A 26,402-nucleotide genomic window follows, 5' to 3' on the forward strand; every position below is an offset into this window, starting at 1 on the left:
TTGGGAGGCAGAGATAGGAGGATCACCATGAGTTCAAGGCCACCCTGAGACGACATAGTCAATTCAAGGTCAGCCCAGACTAGAGTGAAACCCTACCAAAAAAACCCTACCAAAAAAACCAAAAAACAAACAAACAAAAAAGAACCCGGGTGGGAACCACTAGAGAGACAATTATTGGTAGGGAGGAATCTTATGTTTTGGTAATGGGAGATGTAGGATTGTATTGAGCAAGTAAGTTTGTGAGCAGAGAGGGGGGAAAATACTATTATTATTTTTTTTAATTTTCTTTAAAATTTTTTGTTGTTTGTTTTTGGAGGTAGGATCTCACTCTAGCCCACGATGATCTGGAATTCACTATGTAGTCTCAGGGTGGCCTTGAACTCACAGCAATCCTCCTACCTCTGTCTCTCAAGTGCTGGAATTAAAGGTATGCACCACGCCTGGCCTTATTTATTGAGAGATTCACAGAGAGAGAGAGGGGGAGAGAATGGGTGCGCAAGGGTCTTTGGCCACTGCAAATGAACTCCAGATGCATGCACCATTCTGTGCATCTGGCTTTGTGTCAGTTCTTGGGAATTGAACACAGGTCATTAGGCTTTGCAGGCAAGTGCCTTAACTGCTGAGCCATCACTCCAGGCCCCCCCCTTTATTTTTTGTATTTTCATGGAACAACCAAACCCAGATTAAAGGATGAAATGATTGGGCTAAATCACTCCTGCCTCTTTCTCTCTCTCTGTCTGTCACTCTCAAACAAATAAATAATATATTTTACTTTTACTTATTTGACAGAGAAAGAGAGAGAATGTGCACATTCTCCAGTCATTGCAAATGAACTCCAGACGCATGTACCCCTAGTGCATCTGGCTAATGTGAGTTCTGGGGAATCAAACCTGGGTCCTTTGGCTTTTCAGGCAAATGCCTTCACCACCAAGCCGTCCCTCCTGCCCGAATTTATTGTTTTTGTTAATGTTGCACTAACAGTTCTACCCCCTTGACCCATAGTTCTCTCCACTGAAATCGGTGCTTTCAGAACACAATTCCCGAGGATTACACAGGTTGCATGCCTGAGAACAGACTGCGGCTTGCCTACAATCGCACGCTTTGCTGTGAATGTTAAATACAGAGGACATGAGGAAATGTTGGCACCCATGTTTACTAAAGAGCACACATGAATTTTTAAAAGATATTTAGCAACACCCTGTCTAAATTATTTACTCTAGACATTAAATCTGAGCACATTAACTTTTCTTTTTTTATAAGGAAGAACGAGAGAGAGAGAGAGAGAGAGAGAGGATTGGCACGCCAGGTCCTCCAGCCACTGCTGCACGCACCACCTTGTGCACATAAGCAGCCTTGTGCATGCGTCACCATATGCGTCCGGCTTAGGTGGGACCTGGGGAACCGAACATGGGTCCTTAGGCTTCGCAGGCAAGCACCTTAACCACTAAGCCATCTTTCCAGCCCTGAGTATATGAAATTTTTTAAAAAATTTATTTATTTGAGAGTGACAGACATAGAGAGAAAGACAGATAGAGGGAGAGAGAGAATGGGTGCACCAGGGCCTCCAGCCTCTGCAAACGAACTCCAGACGCGTGCGACCTCTTGTGCACTTGGCTAACGTGGGACCTGGGGAACCGAGCCTCGAACCGGGGTCCTTAGGCTTCACAGGCAAGCGCTTAACCACTAAGCCATCTTTCCAGCCCTGAGTATATGAAGTTTTAAAGCAATAGTTACAACCACATACTGTAGTCACTACACACTCTATTTCTCCTTCACTAGCCTCATATCCCCTTCCCACATTTTTGGACCCCAATGTGGCAAGGAGGGCAAGGGTGGCCACAGGAGGGAGGGGGCTGGTAGGAGGCCATTTGGACTGAGGTGAAAATCAGTGCTTTTGAGTGCTCTTTCACTTCTCTGGAGAAGAGAGGGTTTCAGTTGCCAGAGCCCAGCTTAAACTTGACCTAGCTTAGGGGACCAGCTGGTGCTGCTCCAGGTCTTCCCTGAGGCTGCAGGGCACAACCAAGCCAGCCAAAGAGCTCAGGCCCCAAGCAGAAGACAGAGGCAAGAAAGCAAGGGCTTACCTCCGGGAAGTGGGCAAGGTCCCTCACGAGGTGGCTCCTAAGCAGTGAAAAGTCACAGCCAGCTCCCCTGTTGCAGCCACTGCTTGGGACACATTTAGGGCAGGGACAGCCCCATCTCCATGGGGACGACAACATAGACCGGGCCAGCCCTCCCCACAGGCTCCAGGGCCTGCTCAGTTACTCTGCGTTGGTTACCCTGGCCCTTCCCTGCAGGAGGGCGCCCACCGGGAAAGTGCCCGTGCACCCACTTAGTTGGAGAGAAATCTGCTAGATTCCAGTCTGGCTCCATTTCCAGCCTCCACCAGGCCTGCAGTGGAAGGGTGGGAGACCTGTCGCTTTTGTGGGATCCCCCTGGGCTGCTGCTGGGACCAGCAGCTCTGCAAGGAGCTGGGAACCTCGGTGGAGAAAGGGCATGGCCGCTGCACCAGGGATCTTAAAGCTGCGTGGGAGATGGAAGTTTCTTGTTTTAATGTCTTCACCCTCAGCAGGCAATGTAAAAAACTTGTTGCTGTTCATCTTAGACAGGAGGGACAAAACACAACAGCAACGATTTTAATTATTATTGCCTATTTTCTAATGGCTTTGGTCAAAATGCTCTTATATATTACAAAACCTTCTTCCTTCTGTATGTAGCTCTGTGTTCACACTACATTAAGTGCAAAAAGCAAGTGAAAAATTGGAACTGGTTGGGCCAGGCGTGGTGGCGCACAACTTTAATCCCAGCACTTAGGAGGCAGAGGTAGGAGGATTGCCATGAGTTCAAAGCCAGACTGGGACTACATAGTGAATTTCAGGTCAGCCTGGGCTAGAGTGAGACCCTATCTCGAAAATGAAAAAATAACAAATTTTTTAAATTAAAATTTTAAATTAAAAAATAATTTTAAATGGAGCTGGATAGATGGCACAATGGCTCAAGTCACTTGCTTGTAAAATCTAACAGCCTGGGTTCAATTTCCCAGTACCCATGGAAAGCCAGACGCATAAAGTGGAAATGCATCTGAAGCTCAGTTGCAGTGTCAGGAGGCCCATTCTCACCTCTCAAACACTTTTTTTAAATTTTATTTATTTATGAGAGAGAGAGAGAGAAAAGGAGGCACATACATAGAGAATGAGCGTGCCAGGGCCTCTAGCCACCGCAAATGAACTCCAAATATATGCACACCTTGTGCATCTGATTTACCTGGGTTCTGGGAAATCAAGCCTGGGTCCTTTGGCTTTGCAGGCAAGCACCTTAACAGCTAAACCATCTCTCCAGCCCGCAAATTAATTTAAAAAAAATCCAGGTGTGGTGGCACACACCTTTAATCCCAGCACTCGGGAAGCAGAGGTAGGAGGATCACTGTGAGTTCAAGGCCACCCTGAGACTACATAGTGAATTCCAGGTCAGCCTGAGCTAGAGTGAAACCCTACCTCAAAAACACAAAACCAAAAAAAAAAAGGTAGGATCTTTCAAAAATAATCTGGAAGTATACACACCATTGTCAGGTCTCTCTTATAGTAGAAGTCATCTGCAATTCAACTTTTTTTTGGTATGGTTTTTTGAGGTAGTTTCACTCTAGTCCAGGCTGATCCGGAATTCACTATGTAGCCTCAGGGTTGCCTCAAACTCCTGGAGATCCTCCTATCTCTGCTTCCCAAGTGCCAGGATTAAAGGCGTGCACCACCAGCTAATTCAACTTTTTCTTACAATGGATATGCACACTAAGTTAAAGAGGGGAGAGATGAGGGCAGAGTGTTGCCTGGCACACGGAAAGGAAGGTAGACAGGGTCCTGGAGCTCACGTCTGCCGTGCAGTCCTGGCAGCTTCTGGGCTGAACGTCTCTCCCAGCCCTTCCACTCCCACTCAGACCCCAGCAGTTGGTTACTGTCCTCATCTTCATGATTTTTTTTTTGTTTGTTTGTTTGTTTTCGAGGTAGGGTCTCACTCTAGCTCAGGCTGGCCTGGAATTCACTATGTAGTCTCAGGGTGGCCTCGAACTCACAGTGATCCTCCTACCTCTGCCTCCCGAGTGCTGGGATTAAAGGCTGCACCACCACGGCCGGCCTCATCTTCATGATTTGAAACACAGGTTCAACTCACCTTGAGCAGACCTCACAAAGCTGAGGGCAGAAGGGGGATCAAAGTCAAGGTCTAACTTTGAAGTTCACGCCCTTTTACCCCACCTCGCTTGAATGTGTAGAAGAGACAGAACTCTGTGAAGATGTCAAAAAAAAAAAAAAAAACCCTCAATCTTTATAATCACAGTTTACTTTTTGTTGTTGGTGTTTGCTTTGAGGTAGCGTCTCACTCTAGCCCAGGCTGACCTGGAACTCTGATCCTCCTCTCTCTGCCTCCCCAGTGCTGGGATCAAAGGCACGTGCGACCATGTCCCGTTACAATTTACTTTCGCAGACTGAACGCAGATTGAAGACGATACAGACTAATTCAAAACGATCACTTTATTAAAAATAGCAAATCTCACAAATACTCACTGAACATTTCATCACTGGCCATAGGAAAACGTACCTGCATGTGTACTGATTGTTTAACGTAAACCGCCACACAGGCCTGCCCACCCCCACCGGTGACCCACCGAGTGGAGGAAGCGAGGCGAGCTGAGGAAGGACGTTCAGCCCCCCAAGAACAAACATTCAGCACGATGCATTTCAAGTATAACCCGGTAAGGCAACAGCAGCAAGCACAGCAGGAGGGCTCAGCATCCCAGATCCTGATTCAACCTGCGCGGCCGCCTGGCCCTCCAGTCACAGTGCGTTAAAGCGAGCGGAGTTACTAGAAGCAGTACGTGGAAGCAATCATGGCACTTGTACTTTAATTACTTTAATTTCTATTGCGGAAGATGACTCTGCTAGCGGCTTTGGCTGGACAAGGAAAGAATGCTGCTTTCTCTGCACATCCCGAGCAAGGGCGCAGGTCCATTTAGCTGGTGGAAGTGTTTGGCACGTCCTGTACATCTGCCAGGTGGAGCTTTTGTCTGAATTTATCCGTTAAGAAGAGTTCCATTTGACAGTGAGCACTTCTTTTCAATTTTGGGAAACTATGCTCAGGAGCTAAGTGGTAGAGGTGAGAGAGGAGAATGGAGGTAAAAGGGAAGACAGAAGGGAAGGAGAGAAAGACTATGCTTAAAGGGGAGGCTGGGGCTGGTGAGATGGCTTAGCAGTTAAGATGCATGCCTGCAAAGCCTAAGGACCCAGGTTCGGTTCTCCAGGACCCATGTAAGTCAGATGCACATGGTGGTGCCTGCGTCTGGACTTCATCTGCAGTGGCTAGAGGCCCTGGCATACCCATTCTCTCTATCTCTCTCTGTTTCTACATAAAAATAAATCTTAAAAAAATAAAAAATAAAGGGGAGGCTGCTGTGTTGCTGACCATCTTGGACAACATTTGAACATAAAACTACAGTATGTGCAGAATTTGAAGCGTTTCAAACAAAAATCATTGTCTCAATACTTATATTCCAGGTTCCAACAGAACTCAGAATTTTTAAATTTATTTATTTTTATTTATTAATTATTTATTCAGGGTCTATCTATGCAGACTTGAACTTAAAGATCCTCCTGTTGTGGCCTCCACAGGGCTGGAGTTACAAGCATACACCATCATGCCTGTCCAGCCTTATTTTTATTTTTTAATCTATTTATTTATTTATTTATTTGCATGCATGGAGAGATAGGAGAAAGACAGAGAGAATGGACATCCCTGGGCATCCAGCCACTGTACAAAAAACACTCCAGATGCATGTGCCACTTTGTGCACCTGGCTTTACATGGGTACTGGGGAATCAAACACAAGTACTTAGACTTTGCAGGCAAACGCCTTAACCGCTGAGCAATCTCTCCAGTGCCCAGACTTATTTTTAATGCATCAAGACTTGTTTTAATATTAAGGAGCTGATAGAAGTCAAATATTAAAAGATTTACTACATTAAACATAATTTGAAAAGATACCACTTTACCTTCTCAGGAGTGTTCTTGAAAAACTCCAAAAATAAAATAAAGTCATCACCCCTCTACAAGCATTTCAGAATCTTAACTGTTACTCAAGGAGACAGTAAATAAGATAGAATTCCTACATATACTTTCTTCCTTTCTCACCACTGCCTGTCATTTTCCCCTTGAACCTAAACTATTTGTTTACCAGGTACATACATATCGTTCAAGGTCCAATTCAAAAAATAACATGGGGGCTGGAAAGGTGGCTTAGTGGTTAAGCACTTGCCTGTGAAGCCTAAGGACCCCGGTTCGAGGCTTGATTCCCCAGGACCCACGTTAGCCAGATGCACAAGGGGGCGCACGCGTCTGGAGTTTGTTTGCAGTGGCTGGAAGCCCTGGCGCGCCCATTCTCTCTCTCCTTCTCTGTCTGCCTCCCCCCCCCCGTCACTTTCAAATAAATAAATAAATAAAACGAACAACAAAAAAATTTAAAAAAACAACATGGGGCTGAAGAGATGGCTTAGTGTATAAGGTGCTTGCCTGCAAAGCCTAAGAACCCAGGTTTGACTCCCCAGAACCCCTGTAAGCCAGATGCATAAAGTGGCGCATGTGTCTGGAACTCACTTGCAGTGGCTAGAGACCCTGGCACACTCATTCTCTCTCCCTCTCTCCCCCTCTTTCAAATAAAGAAGTAAATAAAATATTTTAAAAACTCACTTTCCTTATAGTGCTGCAAGATGAGAAGTATAATACCGCTGACTTCTGGGTGTCGAGCAGCTGAGCTGATGTGTGTACAAGTCACCACACAACGCTTGGACACGGTGAGCAGCCGCAGCGCCGGCCATGCGCTGTGATGAGACATGCAGACACTTCCCCTGTCACTTCACAACTGAGCAGTCAGCAACCATCTATAACGTTAGGGTTGCCAGCTTTTCTAATTTATCCACATCCTGTAGAGTATGGTCATTTTCACATACATAGATATGTAGCAATTACTCCCTATTACCAAAGATCCTGTCAGATGTTCAACAACTTGTGAAATATCCCATCATCAAAATGTGGAATGCATTTCAAAAATCAGATCCTAGGGGCTGAAGAGATGGCCCAGTGGTTAAGGAGTGTACCTGTGAAGTCTAAGGACCCAGGCTTGATTCCCCAGTACTCATGTAAAGGCCGATGCACAAGGTGGCGCATAACATCTGGAGTCTGTTTGCAGCGGCTAGAGGCCCTGGTGTGCGCTTGCGCTCTCTTGCACTCTCTCAAATAAATTAATTATTTTTTTGAATTTTTGTCTAGTTTTTTTATTAATTAGTTTTATATTCAGCAAATACAGTCAGTTTGGTACCAATTAATTAAACATTTTTAAATAGATCATTAGACTCTATAACCACAATCCTTTCTATGTCATTATCTGGTTCAAAGGAATGTTTTATTTCTTAAATTAAATTAAAAGTATTTTATAGGCAGGGCAGTTTATTTTATTTATTGGCACGTGTGTGTGTGTGACCATGGGGTCCCTTCTATGTCATTTTCTGGTTCAAAGGGATGTTTTATTTCTTAAATTAAATTAAAAGTATTTTATAGGCAGGGCAGTTTATTTATTTGCGCATGTGTGTGTGTGTGACCATGGGGGTCCCATGGTCTTTTGATGCTGCAAATAAATCCTAGAATGCTTGTGCCACTCTCGTCTTGAGTTTAGCTTTACATGGATACTAGGGACTTGAACCCATGCTGGCAGGCCTTTTAAGCAAGTTCCTCCAATCAATGGACCACCCATCCATCTCTCCAGTCCTAGGCTTGCTTCTTTATTATTTATTTGAGAAAGAGAAAGACAGAGAGTGAGCATAGGTGTACCAGGGCCTTCAGCTACTGCAAACGAACTCCAGACACATGGACCACATTGTGTATCTGTCTTTACATGGGTACAAGGGAATCAAACTCAGGCCAGTGCCTTTAACTGCTGAGCCGTCTCTCCAGCCCCAGGCTTAATTCTTTTTTTTTTTTTTAAATATTTATTTATTTATTTATTTGAGAGCGACAGACACAGAGAGAAAGACAGATAGAGGGAGAGAGAGAGAATGGGCGCACGCCAGGGCTTCCAGCCTCTGCAAACGAACTCCAGACGCGTGCGCCCCCTTGTGCATCTGGCTAACGTGGGACCTGGGGAACCGAGCCTCGAACCGGGGTCCTTAGGCTTCACCGGCAAGCGCTTAACTGCTACCAGGCTTAATTCTTATTGTTCTTTTGTACTGAACAATTATGCTTACCATTACGTTAAAAATACATTTGGAAAAGATCCTGAAATTTTTTTTTTAATTAAAATATCAAAATGCAAGAATCCCACCAAGGCCCGGTGTTCTTCTTTAAGCTAATCCCGTAAAACACTTGCACACTTAATTATGCAATGTCATTGCCCAAGCTAATAAGCATCTCTTGAAGGCTATACTTTAGTGATACTTGGTTTTCAATTTTATGCACCAAAACTTTTATGTGATGGCATTAAAGTACAGACTGTTATCTGTGGATACAGTAGTTCCAAGTGGTCTTATACACTAAGATTCAAGTTAATTTCTTTCTTCCTTTTCCTCCTTCCTTTCTTCCCTCCCTCCCTTCCTCTCTTCCTTTCTGGGGAAGGGTCTTTTTCTATCCTTCACTGACCTGGAACTCACTACATAGCGAAAGCTGGCCTCAAACTCACAGTGATCCCCCTACCTCAGCTGGGATTAAAGGTGTGTGCCACCATACCTGGTCCAAATTAAGTTCTATGCAATATAGACATAATTTTCATGACTTAACTGGTAATTAAATTTGTTTTAAAATTCAAAAGCAATGGAAAACAGAATCAGAAAAAAATTTTCAGCATACAAAACAATGAGAAAATTCTGTTTAGGAAAGAGACATGGCCCAAGTAAATAAAATAAAACAGATTATTCATGAAAAATATAGATCATGTACTTTTCACTGTTGACGGTAGGCAAAGGATACATAGAAGAATTCAATTCTTCTAACTGTAACACAAAGAAACAAATGTAGTATTAATTTTTATATGATAAATATAAGCATATCATTGTTAAGCATGCTTTTAGATAACTTTTCATGTAAGATTTCTTTAAAGGAAGGAGCAAAATATTTATTTTATTTATTTATTTATCTGCAAGTAGAGATACAGAATGAGAATGGGTACACCAGGCTCTCTAGCCCTGCAAACAAACTCTAGACACATGTGTCCCTTTGTGCATCTGGCTTTACATGTGTACTAGGGAACTGAACCCAGGTCTTTTTCTTTGCAGGGAAGTACCTTAACTGCTCAGCTATATCTCCAGCCCCAGAGAGCAAAGTATTAGGAAAAGACTTACAGAACTTGGATGTACCTTTTCACAAAATAACTGTAAATTAGCTTCTCTGAACAAACTTAGAGAGGAAAATAAATTTAAAAAAATAAAAATGTGAGTTTTTTAAGAATTCAGCCTATTACATCTTATATGACTATTAGATTGAGAAGCACTTATTAAATTTGTCTCTTTAAGATGGCTTAGTGATTTAGGTGCTTGCCTGCAAAATCAACATACGCAGGTTCAATTCCTCAGGACCCACCTAAGCCCACACATCTGTGGTTTGTTTGCAGTGGCTGGAGGCCCTGGTGTACCCATTTTCCCTCCCTCTCTCCTTCCCTCCCCCCCCTCTCTCTCTTTCTCTCTCCCTGCCTATTTCTCTCTCTCTCTCTCAAATAAAATAAAATATTAAGAAGTTGTCTCTAAATCTTTTTGGAACAATATATACATTGGGGCTGGAGAGATGGCTTAGTGGTTAAGGTGCTTGCCTGCAAAGCCAAAGGACCTCAGTTCGATTCCTAAAGGCCCACTTAAGCCAGATGCACAAGGTAGCACATGTATCTGGAGTTCATTTGTAGTGGCTGGAAGCCCTGGCATACCCATTCTTTCTCTCTCTCTCTTTTCCTCTTCTTTGTTCTTTCTCTCTCCCAAATAAATAAGTAAAAATAAAATATAAAAATATATAAAAATGTTAAGCCAGCACACCTGGCTTAAAACGTTTTTTTTGTTTGTTTGTTTGATTTTTCCTTAAATAACAGAGAAGAGAGTTATACTTACATCAGACAGAAGCCTGTCCAGGTTGGCATCACTGGCTACTTTGCGCTTATCCTCCGGTAGTTCCTCTAACTCCCCGTAGAGCTCCAGATTCAAGCGAGCTAGTTTCTCCTGCATTCCCCGAACGTGCTCCATCTGTTCTATGGAACACTCATTTCCTGGGGGAACATTCCAGAATATTAATAAATATTAATGTTAAAACCCATAACCCTGAGGACCAGTTTTTAAACTCTAGGTGACCTGAAATATTTGATTTGAGACAGAGTCTCCCTAGGTAGTCCAGCTAGCCTCAATCTTTGTGCCTTGGCCTCCCAACTGCTGGGAGCAAAACAAGTTTTTGGTTTTTTTTTTTTTCTTTGAAAGAGAGAGAGAGAGATACACAGATAAAGAGTGTGAGAGAAAGCAGGCACTCCTGGGCACTGCAAACGAACTCCAGATGCATGTGCCACCTTGTGAATCTGGCTTATGTGGGTATCGGGGAAGAAAACCTGGGTCCTTAGGCTTCACAGGCAAGTTCCTTAACCACGAGCCATCTCTCCATCCCTGAAACAAGTTTTTGATAGGAAAACCACCAACCTACAAAAATAAGAGCAAGGCTTGGGAGATGGCAATATTTAAAAAGCAAGAACAAAATGGGCTGGACAGATGGTTTGGCAGTTATAGTGCTTGTCTGCAAAGCCTAAGGACCCATGTTTGACTCTGCAGGTCCCTTGAAAGTCAGATACACACGGTGATGCAAGTGCACAAGGTAACATGTGGGCACAAGGTGCCACATGAGTCTGGAATTTGAATGCAGTGGCTGGAGACCCTGGTGCGCCAGTTCACTTTCTCATAAAAAAATTAAATTAAATTAAAAGTTTTTTTTTTTGTTTTTTTTTTGTTTTTTTTTGTTTTTTTAAGGAAGGGATGGAGAGATGGCTTAGCGGTTGAGAGTGCAAAGCATAAGAACTCACGTATAAATCTCCAGGTCCCACGTAGCCAGACGCACAGTGACACAAGCATGCAATGTCACACGTGCACACAAAGAGCTGTACACATTTGGAGTTTGTTCACAGCAGCCTGGAGGTCCTCTCCCCCTACCCCACCCCCCGCTCCACCCCTTCTCTCTCTCTCTCTCAAATAAAAATAATTTTTAAAAAATAAAAGGAAAAACAAAATACATGCACAAAATAGGATGCAAGCATCTGAAAGAAAGACTGGTAACAAGAAATATTTGTAACTCACCAAATGCTTGCAATTTCCCACAGTGGAAATCGTTCAGAAGACTGAGGAGCCCTCGCTCCATCTCCTGCACGTCGGAGACGTCCGTCAGAAAGGAGTGCTGGATCGGAGTGCCCTGAGCGCCTTTGCTCTCTCCTCCCTGAGGCCTGCTCTTTTCTCTCACCACTCTGCAAACACGACACAGTGCACTCTGGGTACAGCTTCCACAGCACTCTAGATCGAACTTTTGCTCACTAGAGAATCGTGTGGATTCTCGTCAAAACAAGAAGTCAGAATCAATCACTGCTAAATAAAGCTAGAACCCTGGAGCCAGAAAGAAATAAGAGAACAGAATGGAATTCCAAAGGGGAAAGTGTTGGGGGTGGGGAGGAGGGAATTACTGTGGGATATTTTTTTATAATCATGGAAAATGCTAATAAAAATTTTTAAAAAAAATATAAGAAAATAAAAGAAGAGAACAGTTTGTGAAAAATCTCAAATGTATAAAATGTAACCACTAAGACATACAAAAAGTTTAATATATTCACACAGTATTTGTTGGACTATAAAAACTTGAAAAAGAAGCCGGGCGTGGTGGCGCACGCCTTTAATCCCAGCACTCGGGAGGCAGAGGTAGGAGGGTGGCTGTGAGTTTGAGGCCACCCTGAGACTAGTTACTGAATTACAGGTCAGCCTGGGCTACAGTGATACCCTACACCGAAAGACCAAAAAGAAAAAGAAATTGCTGCACTGGAGAGATGGCTTAGCAGTTTGCTTGCCTGTAAAGCCTAAGGAGGCTAAGCAAACAAGCGAGGGTGGAACAGACATGGAAAGGGCACACACAATAGCATGTGACAGATACATATGTCCACTTTCAGTTAGTCTCCACATAATATTGAAGTGAGCCAACTCAGGCTCAGAAAGCCAAACAATGCATGTTCTCTCTCATCTGCAGATCCTAGCGTGGAATGGTGTGGTTGACTTTGAGCTTACAGTGAGCGCTGCAGTGCTGGTTAGGAAGCCTGAATGGGGTCTGCAGTGAGAAGCAGGGAGGGAAGACGGGAAGGATAGTGGGCAGGCAAGTGGAGGGACACAACACAAGGGTGGGAGGGTCTAGGTGGTGACAGAAGTAGGGGAGGATGAGGTACTGAACCCTACTTTAATCCCAGCACTCGGGAAGCAGAGGTAGGAGGATCACTGTGAGTTCAAGGCCACCCTGTGACTGCACAGTGAATTCCAGGTCAGCCTAGGCTAGAGTGAGACCCTACTTGGGTGTGGGGGGGGGACAGACCCTACTGCTTTGTTAGCTAATTAAAAGATACAACTTGCTTAAAGAGACAGTTTGGGCAGAAGTATCCTGCTAGAGTGGAGAAAAGTTGACCCTGAAACCATAGGTTGTTGCTGGTAAATCCCAATGCCAGAACTGGGTCACCCCCCACCCACCTGACCACAGTGAGCCATTGGTCAGAGGCCCACGAGGTCTCCAAAACAATGCAGACTATAGTCGAAGCATAGGTTATGCACTGGAGCTAAACAGTAATACACTGTTGCTGAACACACTACAAGCTGCAGTCACGGGACACTGAGCAATCAATCTGGAACTGAGATGGAAGCTAGCTGCTGGAAAGCACTGGGTGAGCTGCTGGGGGATGGAAGTCACCAACAGCATAAACAAGCAGTGGATCCTGCGAGCTACAAAAGGCAAGACATGCACACCAGGGCAATAATGGCACATAAGTTATAGGGACAGTCAACTGTTCTCTGATTGGACACGAGTCCCGTTCAGTGCGAGGGAATTCACGCTTGGTACTGAGAACCAAGTCAGAAGCCTATGGCTTAGGAGGTCATAGGCTACAGAGGGGAGCTTACAGTGCTCTTTGGTTAAATGGAGAGGTTACACCTGTCAAAAGTCTTCTCAATGTACATATGTTTTTCTCCTTGATCAATGCTGCTCTCACACTCGGTTAGAGAACCTGCTTTTACAGAGGGTGGTGAACACTGGGGAGACACAAGGAACAGCAGAATGACAAGAGGAGAAAACCACGTGCTGAGCATGAGATGGGTAATCTCCATCGCACCTGCCAGGGGCCGGGAAACGCTACAGAGGAAATGGCAGATCAAGCGTAAGTGCCGCTGCCAGTGCTAGCCAGAGAACCTTCTCAAGGGAGACGGCGGTGGACACTGAGGTGACTCAAAACTCATCAAGGCAGAAATCTAGGGGCTGCTGAGAGCTCAACGCTAAAGGAAACTTCTAACACGCCTCCCCCCAAGGCCCAGGGAACATTGTGGAAGAAGGGATGGAAAGAATGTAAGAGCCACAGGGTGGGAAGGTATGCTGGGGGGTACTGTCCTTCCCACAGGAGCTGACTAGTGCATCCATGACCCCAGAATGACTACAGATAGTCCCACTGAGGAGGGCCTCACTAGAATTGGAGCAAGGGAGAGGGGACATAAGAGCAACCTGATGGGCTGGAGAGATGGCTTAGCGGTTAAGCGCTTGCCTGTGAAGCCTAAGGACCCCGGTTCGAGGCTCGGTTCCCCAGGTCCCACGTTAGCCAGATGCACAAGGGGGCACACGCATCTGGAGTTCGTTTGCAGAGGCTGGAAGCCCTGGTGCGCCCATTCTCTCTCCCTCTATCTGTCTTTCTCTGTGTGTCTGTCTCTTTCAAATAAATAAATAAATAATTAAAAAAAAACTTAAAAAAAAAAAGAGCAACCCGATGGGAATACAACCAATTTCCAATGTGTCTATATATTAAAGTTTCCAATAATTAAAAAAAAAAGCAACAAAAATTTGAGCATGGCAGTACATGTGTATAACCCCAGCACTGGAGACAGAGACAGGCGGATCCCTAGGACTTGCTGGCCAACTAGTCTAGCCTACTTGGTGAGCTCCAGGCTGGTGAGACCCTGTCTCAAATATAGGAATGACACCTAAGATTGTCCTCTCTCACACACACATACACACACAGGAAGGAAGGCAGAAAGGACAGAAGGGAGGGAGGAGGGGTGGAGGGGGTGAGGGAGGGAGGCCAGTTAAGCCAAGAGAAGAAAAGGTCATGAGAAGATAATTACTTAACAGCACTTTTCTGAGAAGATGTCAAGGCAAAGAACTCACCTTTTGGGCTGGAGAGTTGCCTAGTGGTTAAGGCACTTGCCTATAAAGCCAAAGGACCCAGGTTTGATTCCCTAGGACCCATATAAGCCAGTTGCACAAAGAGGCACATGTGTCTGGAGTTCGTTTGCAGTCGCTGGAGGCCCTGGTGTGCCCACTGTCTCCTCCCTCCCTCCCTCCCTCCCTCCCTCCCTCCCTCTCGCTCTTCCCCTCTTTGTCCCTCAAATAAATAAAGATAAATTATCTTTTAAGAAAGAACTCACCTTTTTAGCTTTGGCCGCTGAGAGGTTGACTGCGATATGGGATGTGAAAACCCTGTACTTTTACTCACGGGAATGGCATTTTTTTTGGTATTAACAACCTGAGTCGAGTGAGCACTAAAAGACTTAGGACTCTTCCTCTTCACCTTCCGCTCTTCCATTGTTCAAGCTCCTTGCTGTACCAAGGGCAATGTCTTAAGACCTAAATACAGAATCCAGCAATGAAGCACAGACGCCAAGGGAAAGCGCCCAAGGCCCCTTCCATAGGCAAGGGAAGAAAGGCCAAAAGAGAAAAGTTAGAATAAGGATCCTTTACGTTGAATCCACTTGACTAAAGTGCATGAAAATCTTTCACAAAACTGCCTAGTAGATAATTTTTTTTTACCATTTTCTTCATTCACACATGTTACAGATTTCTACTGATTCTCTTCCACAAGCCAGGTGCTGTTGTGAGTTATGGGGAAGGAGCACCCATTGGATTATAGATTGCCTTAGGAATATTAGGCTTTAGGATTATGTTGCATTTAATCATGCCACAACTATCCAAAAGGATTCAAACATTACTGTCACTACTGGAATAATTATTTGGGAGTTTTAATGAAAACTGATTGTTTTGTTTTTGCTTTTTTTTTTTTTTTTTGCTATTGTATGGATTCAGTACCGCGGGCACTGGAACTGAAGCCACCAAGTTCATATGGCATCAGTCACAAGAGAAACTATGGGCAAAGACCTAACGCTAGTCTCCAATCTCAGTTTCCAATTGTAAATACGCTTAAATGCCAATTGTAAATCCACTTAAAAGTCAGCCATTTTTTTTTCCTTTAAGAAGCTTTTCTTGGTAACAGAAGTCATTTTGGGATTGTTTCAAAATACAATACAAATTAAATGAAACTTAAAAGATGACTGAATAGAAGGGCTGGAGAGATGGCTCAGCGGTTAAAGGCTCTTGATTGCAAAGCTTGACAGCCTCTTCAGATTCTCCAGTTCCCACGTAAAGCCAGATGCACAAAGCATTTGGAGGGCAGGAGACCCTAGCGCGCCCATTCTCCCATTCCTTCCATTCGCTCCCTCCCTCTCTCCTTCCCTCCATCCTCTCTTCTTTCCTACTTTCCCTTTCTCTCTTTGCCTGCAAACAAGTAAATAAAAAAAAAAAAGATGACCCAATACAGACAACCAGTTCTGCAGAGATCAGAGGAGGATCTGTATACATTTATGATACACATAAACATAACCAGCCTCCTAACTTAAGGATTCTAACACACATCTAGTGAGACAAGAAAAAGGAAAACCCCTAACAGGTAAAGCACCGTTAATAAACCATGGTTTCCTCGGGGCCAGACCTTAAGATTTCTTCGTTTCTGGAAGGGTGACACTTGTCACAAGGCCACCGAAATCCATGCACATCCATCAAGCACCCGGGGGAATTTTCAACGACGGGAAACTGCTCACACGCCGGTTCTGAATGTTAGGTCTTGCCTGACTTCTTCCAATTTCCCTTCCCCAACCGACCGATGACCCATCAAGCACCCAGCACCCAGCAGCGCGACCAGAGTGGGTGCTGGAAGGACTCAAAGCAGGTGGCTGCGGGGCCCCTTTAGTCCACTACGTACCCGAGGAAGAAGGACCCCAGGCCCCCTCCTTCACCTGCAAAAAACGTCCCCGAGCGTCCGGAGGCCACTGCCGCAGCTGCAGCGAGATCCTTGCTCACAATCACATCCCGGGACCCGCGCCTCCGCAGCGCCCTTTGTTTACGGAAGTGACGTCAGGGGCGGGCCTCCTGCCCGAGGCGGAAGCCCCGCCCCTTCCTGCTCCCCAGCGTCGGCGCCCCGCATTGCTGTGCCTGGGTGCCTCGCTTTAGGCTCTGTGACCCGCAGGCAGAGAGCCGTGTGGAGGGAGGGACTGTAAATTCGTCTCCCTTCCGGGAGCTGCGCCTCCGCCGCCGCCTCCTCCTCATCCTCGGTGTCAGCCCTCCCCGCGCACTACAATTCCCAGCAGGCTGTTCGAGCGCTTCCGGGGGCGGGGCAAAGCGTTGCCGTGGCAGCGGTTCTGCCCTTGGGATTCGCTGCCCAGACTCGGCAAGGCTCGTGTGGGACTACGCCCCCAAGCGAGAGTCTCTTACAGCCACTTTTAGTAACCGCTCAGCTCAGGCCCTCGCTTGTGGTAGCGCTCAACCTCACACTTCTTTATGCCTCTTTTTCTTTTCTTTTCTTTTTTCTTTTTGAGACAGGTTCTCAGGTAGCCCAGGTTGGCTTGAAACTCACTATTTAGATGAGGATGGCCTTGAACCTCCTGATCGTGCTGTCTCCGCCTCCCAAAGGCTGGAACTACAGACCTGCTCCGCCACGCCCCTGATTTACCTCACCACCGACCTATGTATGAGGTAGGTGTCACAATCCCTGGTTAAGAGATGACTCCGAGGGCTGGAGAGATGGCTCAGCGGTTAAGGCGTTTTCCTGCAAAGCCACAGGATCCAGATTCAACTCCCCAGGACCCACGTAAGCCAGATGCACAAGGGTCCGCACGCATCTGGAGTTTGTTTGCAGTGGTTGGAAACCCTGGCACGCCCATTCTGTCTCTTTCTCTCCCTCTTCCTCTCTCCCTGCCTATTTCTTTTTTTAAATTATGTATTTATTTACTTGAGAGAGAGGGGCAGATAGAAAGAATGGGCACGCCAGGACCTGCAACTACTGCAAACGCACTCCAGATGGATGCGGCCCCTTGGCTTACGTGGCTTACGTGGGTCCTGGGGAGCTGAACCAGAGTCCTTAGGCTTTGCAGGCAAACACCTTAACCATAAGCCATTTCCCCAGCCCCTCTACCTGCCTATTTCTATGTATCTCTCTCAAATAAATAAACAAACACTTAAAAAAAAAAAAAGAAAGAAAGATTCTGAGTCCCAGAAAGGCTAGCCAATCCAGCTGTCTTCGATTGGAGCCACTCTGGAGAAAAAGAAAAAGAAGGAAAAAAAAGTACAGAGGTACAAAATACCACACATGTACCCACTATCCAAAATGAACAGACACTGTTTTGTAGTTTCACATTTTTAAGTTAAAAAAACTAGGGCATTTCAGACAAGGTGGGTTCCTCCTATTCACAGCCCCTCACCACCACCTTAGGATCATGACCTGGCAATGTATCTTGTTAATCTAGCCTTCTACATTTACACTCCGTGTTAGGAATGATATACAAAGTGGCTTTTGGACTTTGAAGTTTTACATGACAGCTGTATTTTCATATTGATCTGCACCTTGATTTTTCATCTATTGTTTAAGATCTGGCCACATATATATGGCTTTATTTCATTTCTTTGAACTATAGAATAATCTATCAGATAAATTTGCCACAACTTATTTGGAGTTCCTGAGCTGGTGAATATCTGGGTGATTTCCATCTCCTATTACAACAATCCCATGGAGTGCAGTCTTGGTGACTTCTCAGTGCCTCCTTTTAACTCGGCTCTGTCTTATTTGTATGAGTAGAGCTTGCCAACTGGTGATCACATGCTATTTTGATTTTTTCCCCAAAATATTTGCTGATCACGTTCAAAGAATAAACAAAATGAGAGGGGAGATGGACTCTGCAGTGCAGACTGGTAACAGTGGCCTAAGCTAAGGACAGATACTACCTCAAATCAGGTTAAGAGACACCTCATCTTTCTTTGCCTCTAGAATGCACCTTCAAGCCCTGTGGCATTTGATTTACAGCCACAATATGATTTAGGAACACAGGAAGGCACTCTTCTAAATGTGCAGATCACAGGCATTCAGTTTTGAATACCTTTTTTTTTTTTAATGCAGCGGGGGGCAGGGGGTGTTGGAGCACCAGGGCCACCAGCCAGAGGACAACCTTAGCTGTTATTCCTCAAGAAAACAGCTCACTGTTTTTTGTGTTTTCTTTCTTTGAGGTAGGGTCTCGCTGTAGCCCAGGCTAGTTTGGAATCCACTATGTAGTCTCAGGGTGGCCTTGAACTCATGGCGATCCTTCTACTTCTGCTTCCTGAGTGCTGGGATTAGAGGCATGTGCCACCACGCCCAGCTACACTGTCCACCTTTTAAAAGACAGTTTTATTGCTATTATTATTGACCAGAAACTTGCCAGTTAGGCTAGGCTGGCTGGCCAGGGAGCCCCTGGAACTAGCCTGTCTCCATCTCCCCAGCACTTGGATTACAACCAGTGCTGCCGCACCAGGCTTTTCGAAGTGTGTTCTGGGGATCAGATTCAGGGCTTCATGCTTGCAGAGCAGGCACTGTACTGACTTGAGAAATCTTCCTTGCCTAGTTTATTTTGGCTTACAGACTCGAGGGGAAGCTCCATGATGGCAGAGGGAAACAATGGCATGAGCAGAGATTGGATGTCACCCCCTGGCCAACATAAGGTGGACAACAGCAACAATAGAGTGTGCCAAACACTGGCAATGGGACACTGGGTATAATATCCATAAACCTGCTCCCAAAAATACAGCGCCTCCAATAGGTGTTAATTTCCAATTGGCATCAACTGGGGAGACTAACATTAAGAATACCTACGCTTATGGGGGACACCTGAATCAAACCACCACATTCCGCCCTGGGCCCCCATAAACTGATAACCACACATGACTTAAAATGCAATGATTTCATCAACTTTACAAGTCCCCATAGTTTTTTTTAAATCAATCCTAATGATGTTCAATTATTCCCATAGTCCAAGGTCTTTTAACTGAGCCATAATACAAAAAAAAAATCCCCCCAAAACATAGTGGCACAGAATAAATATTTGCACTCCAAAAGATGGTATTGGGCATAGCAAATATATATATGCAAGATCTAAAACAATCAGGGCAAACATCAAACTCTGTAGCTCCAAGTCCAACAAGTCTAGTCAGTGACAAATCTCCAAATCCAATAATTCTAACTAGCAACAAGTCTCTGGAGTTCCAAGTCTACCCCTCCAGCTAGGCTACTCACAGTCTCATAAAACTTCATCTGGGCTGGCAGCTCCTTAGCCATCTCATGGTCCAGGCATCTCCACTGGGTCTCCACTGCAACCCATGGTTCATACTCATGGCCCCATCAGGTCTCCTTGCAGGCATCCAGCAAACCTGCTTCATACTGCCCATGCCATTTCCAAAACACAAGACCGTGTTGCAAACACAATAACCCTCTTGTTTCCTGAACTTCTTATATTCCACAATACCAGGTAGGGTGTCAGTTTATTAATCCAGGGGTGAATAAAGCAGACTTTGAAGAACAGGACACTTCTCAAACACTCAGGCCCCTTCAAAAGAGTCTACATTCTTCCTGTTGTCCCAATGCAAGTCAGCTGGCCCAATCTCAAAGGTTGTAACCTAATATAATTGCGGCTGAACAGGTAGAAATTTCAGCCCAAATATTTCATTTTTTTTCTGTGTCACATCCCTCTGCTCACACCAGTTCATTTCTACATGAAGCAACCCTGCACAACTTTTCAGGCATAACAGCAAGCTTCTCACACAAACTGCTAGCCCAGCCCAAGCAAAGCTCTTTCTCAACCTCATAAGCCAAACTTCACAGTCCATAGTTCTTACTGCATTCAGGTCTTTCAACTCTGACCAAAATAGTCCATCAAGCTGTACTTACAGCATTGCAAGGCATCTCTTAGGCCAAGGTTTCAAGTCCTTCCACATTCCTCTTGAAAATCAGCTCCCAAAAGCCAAAGCAACACAGTCAGGTGTCTAGGAGCAATCTCACTCACTCCACTGTTGCAGTCAGGTTTGCATTGCTGGTAGAAATCACCCAACCAAGAGCAGTTTGTGGGAAAAATAGGTTTATTTTGGCTTACAGGCTCGGGGGAAGCTCCACAATGGCTGGGGAAAACGATGGCATGAGCAGAGGGTGGACATCACCCCCTGGCCAACATAAGGTAGACAACAGGAACAAGAGAGTGTGCCAAACACTGGCAATGAGAAATTGGCTATAACATCCATAAGCCTGTCCCCAAGAATTACATTCTTTCCAGGAGAAATTAATTCCCAAATCTCCTTCAGCTGGGAATGTATCATTCAGAACACCTAAGTTTATGGGGGCACCTGAATCAAACCATCATAGGTACACTGCTGTAATACCCACAGACCTACCCCCAACAATGCACTGCCTCCAGGAGGCATCAATTTCCAATCGCCATCAGCTGGGGATACTAGCATTCAGAATACCTAAGTTAATGGGGTCACCTGAATTAAACCACCCCAGAGAGACAGAAAAAAATGGTTGCGCCAGAATTTCTAGCCTCTGCAAACAAATTCCAGATGCATGTGCCATCTTGTGCATTTGACTTACATGGGTGCTGGGGGATTGAATCTGGGTCTTTGGCTTCTCATGCAAGCACCTTAATCACTAAGCCACAAATCCAGACTTTGAGCAATTTCTTATTGTGAAAAAAAAAAAAAGTGTCCTTTCAAATTTATTAGATTTTTCTCTAAGCTGAAACTATTGAGCTGGGTATGACATTGTGCACCTGTAATCCTAGCTACCTGAGAGGCTGAGGCAGGAAAACCAACTGAGTCAGGGGTTGCCTGGGAAACATGAGAACATAGAAGTAATAAATCAATAAAACGCAAACTGCAGCTGAGCTTAACGGCACACAACTATAATCCCAACATTCAAGAGGCTGAGATGGGAAGATTGCCATGAATTTGAAGCCAGCCTGGGCTACATAGTGAATAGTAAGCTAGGCAGAGCCTACACAACAAGACTATGTAAAGAAACAAGGGGATGGGGAGGGGCTAACCATAACCATCTCTAGCTGATGAGTGCACACCTTGGGTGGCCTGCTCTAATTCAATTCTTTCTTCCTAAGGATGCTATTTGGAGGGCGGGAGCTTAGAGTAGGCAGACCCTCCTGCCTCTGAGCACCAACGTACTGTAGCACAGGTAGGAGAGAGACCAGGAATGGGTGGTGAGTCTCCTAGTGTTGAAGGAGATGTACAGCCACATGTTCTTTTTTTTTTTTTTTAACTTTTTTTTTATTAACAACTTCCATGGTTGTAAACAATGTCCCATGGTAATGTCCTCTCTCCCCGCACTTTCCCCTTTGAAACTCCACTCTCCATCATATCCCTTCCCCATCTCAATGAGTGTCTCTTTTATTTTGATGTCATGATCTTTTCCTCCTCTTATGAGGGTCTTGTGTAGGTAGTGTCAGGCACTGTGAGGTCATGGATATCTAGGCCATTTTGTGCCAGGAGGAGCACGTTGTAAGGAGTCCTACCCTTCCTTTGGCTCTTACATTCTTTCTGCTTCCTCTTCTGCAATGGACCCAAAGCCTTGGAAGGTATGATAGAGATATTGCAGTGTTGAGCACTCCTGTCACTTCTTTCCAGCACCATGATGCCTCTGAGTCATCCTAAGGTCACTGCCATCTGAAAAGAGAATATTCTCTACCCAAAGTGAAAGTAACATTAATATATAGGTATGAACATTAAAAGAAGTGCTTACTGGGCAGTTTGATGAGCACAGTATATACATTTAGCCAGACAGCAGCAGATGTTACACGCCTAGGGCTTATGACTACCCCTGTTTTAAGTTTTCAGTATCAGGGATGTATTCTCTCCTATGGTCCAATTAGAGGGCAGTTGGTTTCCCCCATGACTGACATACCACTATTGCACCTGTTGGCTCACTTGGCCTGGGTCAGCCACATGTTCTTGAATCCCTAAGTCAGAATCCCCTTGGGGACCCTGTAATTTCTTTTCAAAAATAACATGCAAACATAGACTATAGTTGGACTGGAGATGTAGCTCAGTTGGCAGAGTTCTCGCCTAACAATGCCCTGAGTTTTATCCCTAGCACCACACAGACTAGACGTAGTGACATAGGCCTGTAATACTGGTACCAGGGAGGTGAAGGCTGGGATATCAGAAGTGCAAGGTCGTCCGTGGTACTTAGCAAGTTTGAGGGCAGCTTGCACTAGAGACCCTGTCCCGAGAATACGTAGGGGAAGGGGCCCATGAGACCACCCTCTCCCTAAGGAGCTATTTGCAATTACTGGAGAAAGAGATGTCATTTTCTTCAGTGGCTTAACCACTGGGAACCTGCCTGAGCTCCAGTAAGTAACTTCCAACCCAGGCTCATGCAGCAACCCGAATAAAACCCAGGTGGGTCACAAAAAAAAAGACACAAAAGTAGGAGAGGGACCAGATGAGACAAAGAAGGGGCTCTGTGGGAATGGGAGGGGGTGAATATGACCAAAATACATTGTATACGTTATGAAATTGTATATGTTATGAAAAATCAAAGGGCTGGGGTTGTATCTCAGTTGATAAAGTGTTTTTGTAACATGCATGAAGTCCATTTTTTAAATTCTTTTTTTTGTTGTTGTTTTGTTTTGTTTTTCAAGGTAGGGTCTCACTCTGGTACAGGCTGACCTAGAATTAACTACGTAGTCTCAGGGTGGCCTCGAACTCTCAGTGATCCTCCTACCTCTACCTCCCCAGTGCTGGGATTAAAGGCGTGTGCCACCACGCCCTGCTCATTTTTTAAATTCTTTATGGACAACCTCTACCTATAGACAATATACCATGATCATAATCTCATCCCACGTTCCCTTCCCCCCCCCCAAATCCCCTCTTTACTGAATCCCTTCTTCTTTTCGACTAGCCTCTCTTCTATTTTGACGCCAGCATTTCCCCTCCTATTATGCACGTCTTGTGTAGGTAGCATCAGTCACTGTGAGGTCATGAATATCAAGGCCACTTTGTGTCTGGAAGTCAGTGTTGTAAGCTATTCCTCCCTTCCTTTTCTTTGGCTCTTAGATTCTTTCTTCCACCTCTTCCACAACAGTCCCTGAGCCTTGAAGGGTGTGATAGAGGTGTCTCACTTAGTGCTGAACACACCACTGTCGTTTGCTCTCAGCCCTTTGGTGAGTTTCGAGTCTCCATGGTGGTCACTGCCATCTGAAAAGAGAGGCTCCTATACAAAAAGGAATTCATAAATGTAGGGATATTAGACTTACGGTGGCAAGCGCCAGCGTTGCATCATTAAATCAGGTGTCACTTGGGTTTCCTGTTCCAGAATTAGGTTGCTTGTCATACCAACATCCAACCTGAAGGTGGCAGTAGTTTCCCATATTAACTTGTGTTTGAGACACTAGATCCATTAACTTTTTGAGAAAAGAGAAAATAAGTGCATTTAAATAAAAATTCACTTCTGTAGACGATTTCTGTAATTGTACAATGCCAAACAAGTGGCAAAATGTAATTACTTAAGATTATAAATTTCTTTCCCAATTTTAACACAAGTGAGAATTATTGGTAGTTCTTGAAATCAAGCAGTTTAAAAAAATGTGGAAGGTATATTACGAACTGATATATAATTTTTGTTTCAAAAAACATGTATTCCTTCAAAGTACGAAAACCTCTTGTGTGTATAGTGCTGGAGAGAGGTAAAAATGAGTTGAGAAGGCAGTAATATGTTCAGAAATAATTCATCTGCCAACAAATAGGGTGAACAGATAAAATACAGAGTGGCCAGCAAAACTTGAATGTCAGATAGGCAGGAATGTTTTCCTGTTTTTCCAAATATGGCACGGGGGGCATACCGCCAGGCAAACAGTATTCCTGATGACCTGAAGTTCATATTTTCTGGGAAACCTGGATTTTCCTTAACCAAATCTGACAGCCTGGTCAACCATATTTGGTGATTGTTAATTGCAAAGAAAATGAAACAGTCTCCAGATCTGCATGGCCAGAATAATGCGTCCCATGTTTTATTATATTTTGTGTCCAAGTCCTTTTGTTCATAACACAATGGTTTACAAAAAAAGAATGTAAGCAATTTGTGATCTGTCCCGTCACCCCTTTTAGCTCTCAGAGTGAAAGTTGGTGGTATTAAGAAAAAAGCTATCCAGGCAACGTGAGGGAGAGTCTGTTGTCAGTAATGTTCTAGTGTGTGCCATTAAGCCACCTCGAGATAAGTGAGGGAACATTCACTTTTTAATTTTTTAATTGTATTTGGAATTAATTACTGCTGTGTAACTAAGAGCTTGACCTAAATAAAAATCACAAAGTAGGGCTTGGAGGGATGGCTTAGCGATTAAGGTGTTTGCCTGCAAAGCCAAAGGATCCCATTTCGATTCCTCAGGACCCACATTAGCCAGATGCACAAGGGGACGCAGGCGTGTGGAGTGCATTTGCAGTGGCTGGAGGCCCTGGCGTGCCCATTCTCTCTCTCTGTCTCTATCTTTCTGTCCCTCCCACTTTATCTGTCCAATAAATAAGTAAATAAAAATAAAACATATTTTTTAAATCACAAAGTACATTTAAAAAAGAAAAACAAGAATGTTGCTTCCTTACTAGACTAGATAAGATAAAGGAAGCAACTGGCAGGACTCAGCTGCCTTGCCGTGCTTGTGCATCTGACTATGGCTTTTGGTACTGGCCTCATACAGGCTGGAATCCCTCAGCGAGGGACTTATCTTCAGGAAACTGAGATCTCTAGCAAGTGTAGATGGTAAAATTTAAGGCCATTCTTGTAGATAAGCATTGTGTTTTCATAATTCGTGAATCTGTTTGCAAAAGCCAAGCCCTCGGGCCGAGGAAATATCTCCGTGGGAGAAGGTATGCATGTGTGAGCCTTGGGTTCAATTCCAAGCACCACCAACAAAAAGAAAAGGGGGCGGAGAAAGCCATAGAGCTGGAGAGATGGCTTAGTGGTTAAGGCATTTGCCTGCAAAGCCTAAGGACCCAGGTTCAATTCTCTAGAACCCAAGTAAGCCAGATACACATGATGCCACATGCATCTAGAGTTCATTTGCAGTGGCTAGAGGCCCTGGTGCACTCATTCTGTCTGTGCTTCTGTCTCTGTCTCTTTCTCTCATAAATAAATATTAAAAAAAAAAAAAGTCATACATGTGAGTAAGCAAAATGATCCTTGACCATTCACCCTGGTGCTTACCAGAGGAGCCTGATGCACAGATATGGCAACAAACAGATGAAGTTAATCCTGCATCACAATACTTCATGCATTTTTTAGAAAGTCAAATGAAGTATCACTATTTTATACTTATTACTATAAGTATCCAGTATTCCCTGTCTTCAAGTAAATCGTATTTCAGTAGTATGCTGGTAAAGCTGGAGATGTCGCTCAGTGGTAGAGTGCTTACCCAGCAGACCCGAGGCTTTGGGTTCACTCCCCAGAACCACAAAGAAAGGAAAGAAGGGCTGGAGAGAGGACTCAACAGTTTAAGGCACTTGCTTGCAAAACCTGATGGCCCAGGTTCGATTCCCCAGTACCCACATGAAGCCAGATGCACAAAGTGGCACATGCCTCTGGAGTCTGTTTGCATTAGCTAGACCCCTGGCATGCCCATTCTCTCTCTCTCTCTCTCTCTCTCTCTCTCTGTTTCTCTGACTCTCTCTGCTTGCAAATAAATAAATACATAAAATAAAATAAAACAAAGGAAGGAATAAAAGAAAGAAATTACATTTGTAAATACATTTTGGAACTCAGAATAATTTCCATAGAAACTACCACTGGTGGTCAGATCATAGGTTATCTTAATCATGTGGCTGAAACACTATTTTCAATTTTAAAAAATGTGTGTGTGTGTTTTAAAAATATTTTACTGTTTGAGAGAGTGGAAAGAAAGGGCATATGGGTGCACCAGGACCTCCTGCCACTGCAGATGAACTCCAGGCACATGTGCCACTTTGTGCATCTCATTTTACATGGGTACTAGGGAATCAAACCCAGGTTGT

At 44.6% G+C, this 26,402-nt stretch overlaps 1 protein-coding gene across 1 annotated transcript; it reads right to left on the minus strand.

The window, feature by feature from the left end:
* Nucleotides 1-4,502: 4,502 nt before the first annotated feature.
* Nucleotides 4,503-16,461, minus strand: Ccdc28a (coiled-coil domain containing 28A). The gene is made up of 6 exons (XM_045158915.1): nucleotides 16,337-16,461; nucleotides 14,696-14,894; nucleotides 11,342-11,505; nucleotides 10,121-10,275; nucleotides 8,997-9,019; nucleotides 4,503-5,053 (listed from the first exon to the last, which is right to left on the minus strand). The coding sequence occupies exons 2-6, from the start codon at nucleotides 14,851-14,853 to the stop codon at nucleotides 4,999-5,001; spliced, it is 555 nt and encodes a 184-aa protein (XP_045014850.1). The 5' UTR covers nucleotides 14,854-14,894; nucleotides 16,337-16,461; the 3' UTR covers nucleotides 4,503-4,998.
* Between the last annotated feature and the right edge of the window lie 9,941 nt (nucleotides 16,462-26,402).

Source organism: Jaculus jaculus, chromosome 9 (assembly GCF_020740685.1).
Source record: "Jaculus jaculus isolate mJacJac1 chromosome 9, mJacJac1.mat.Y.cur, whole genome shotgun sequence".
Classification (NCBI taxonomy): domain Eukaryota; kingdom Metazoa; phylum Chordata; class Mammalia; order Rodentia; family Dipodidae; genus Jaculus; species Jaculus jaculus.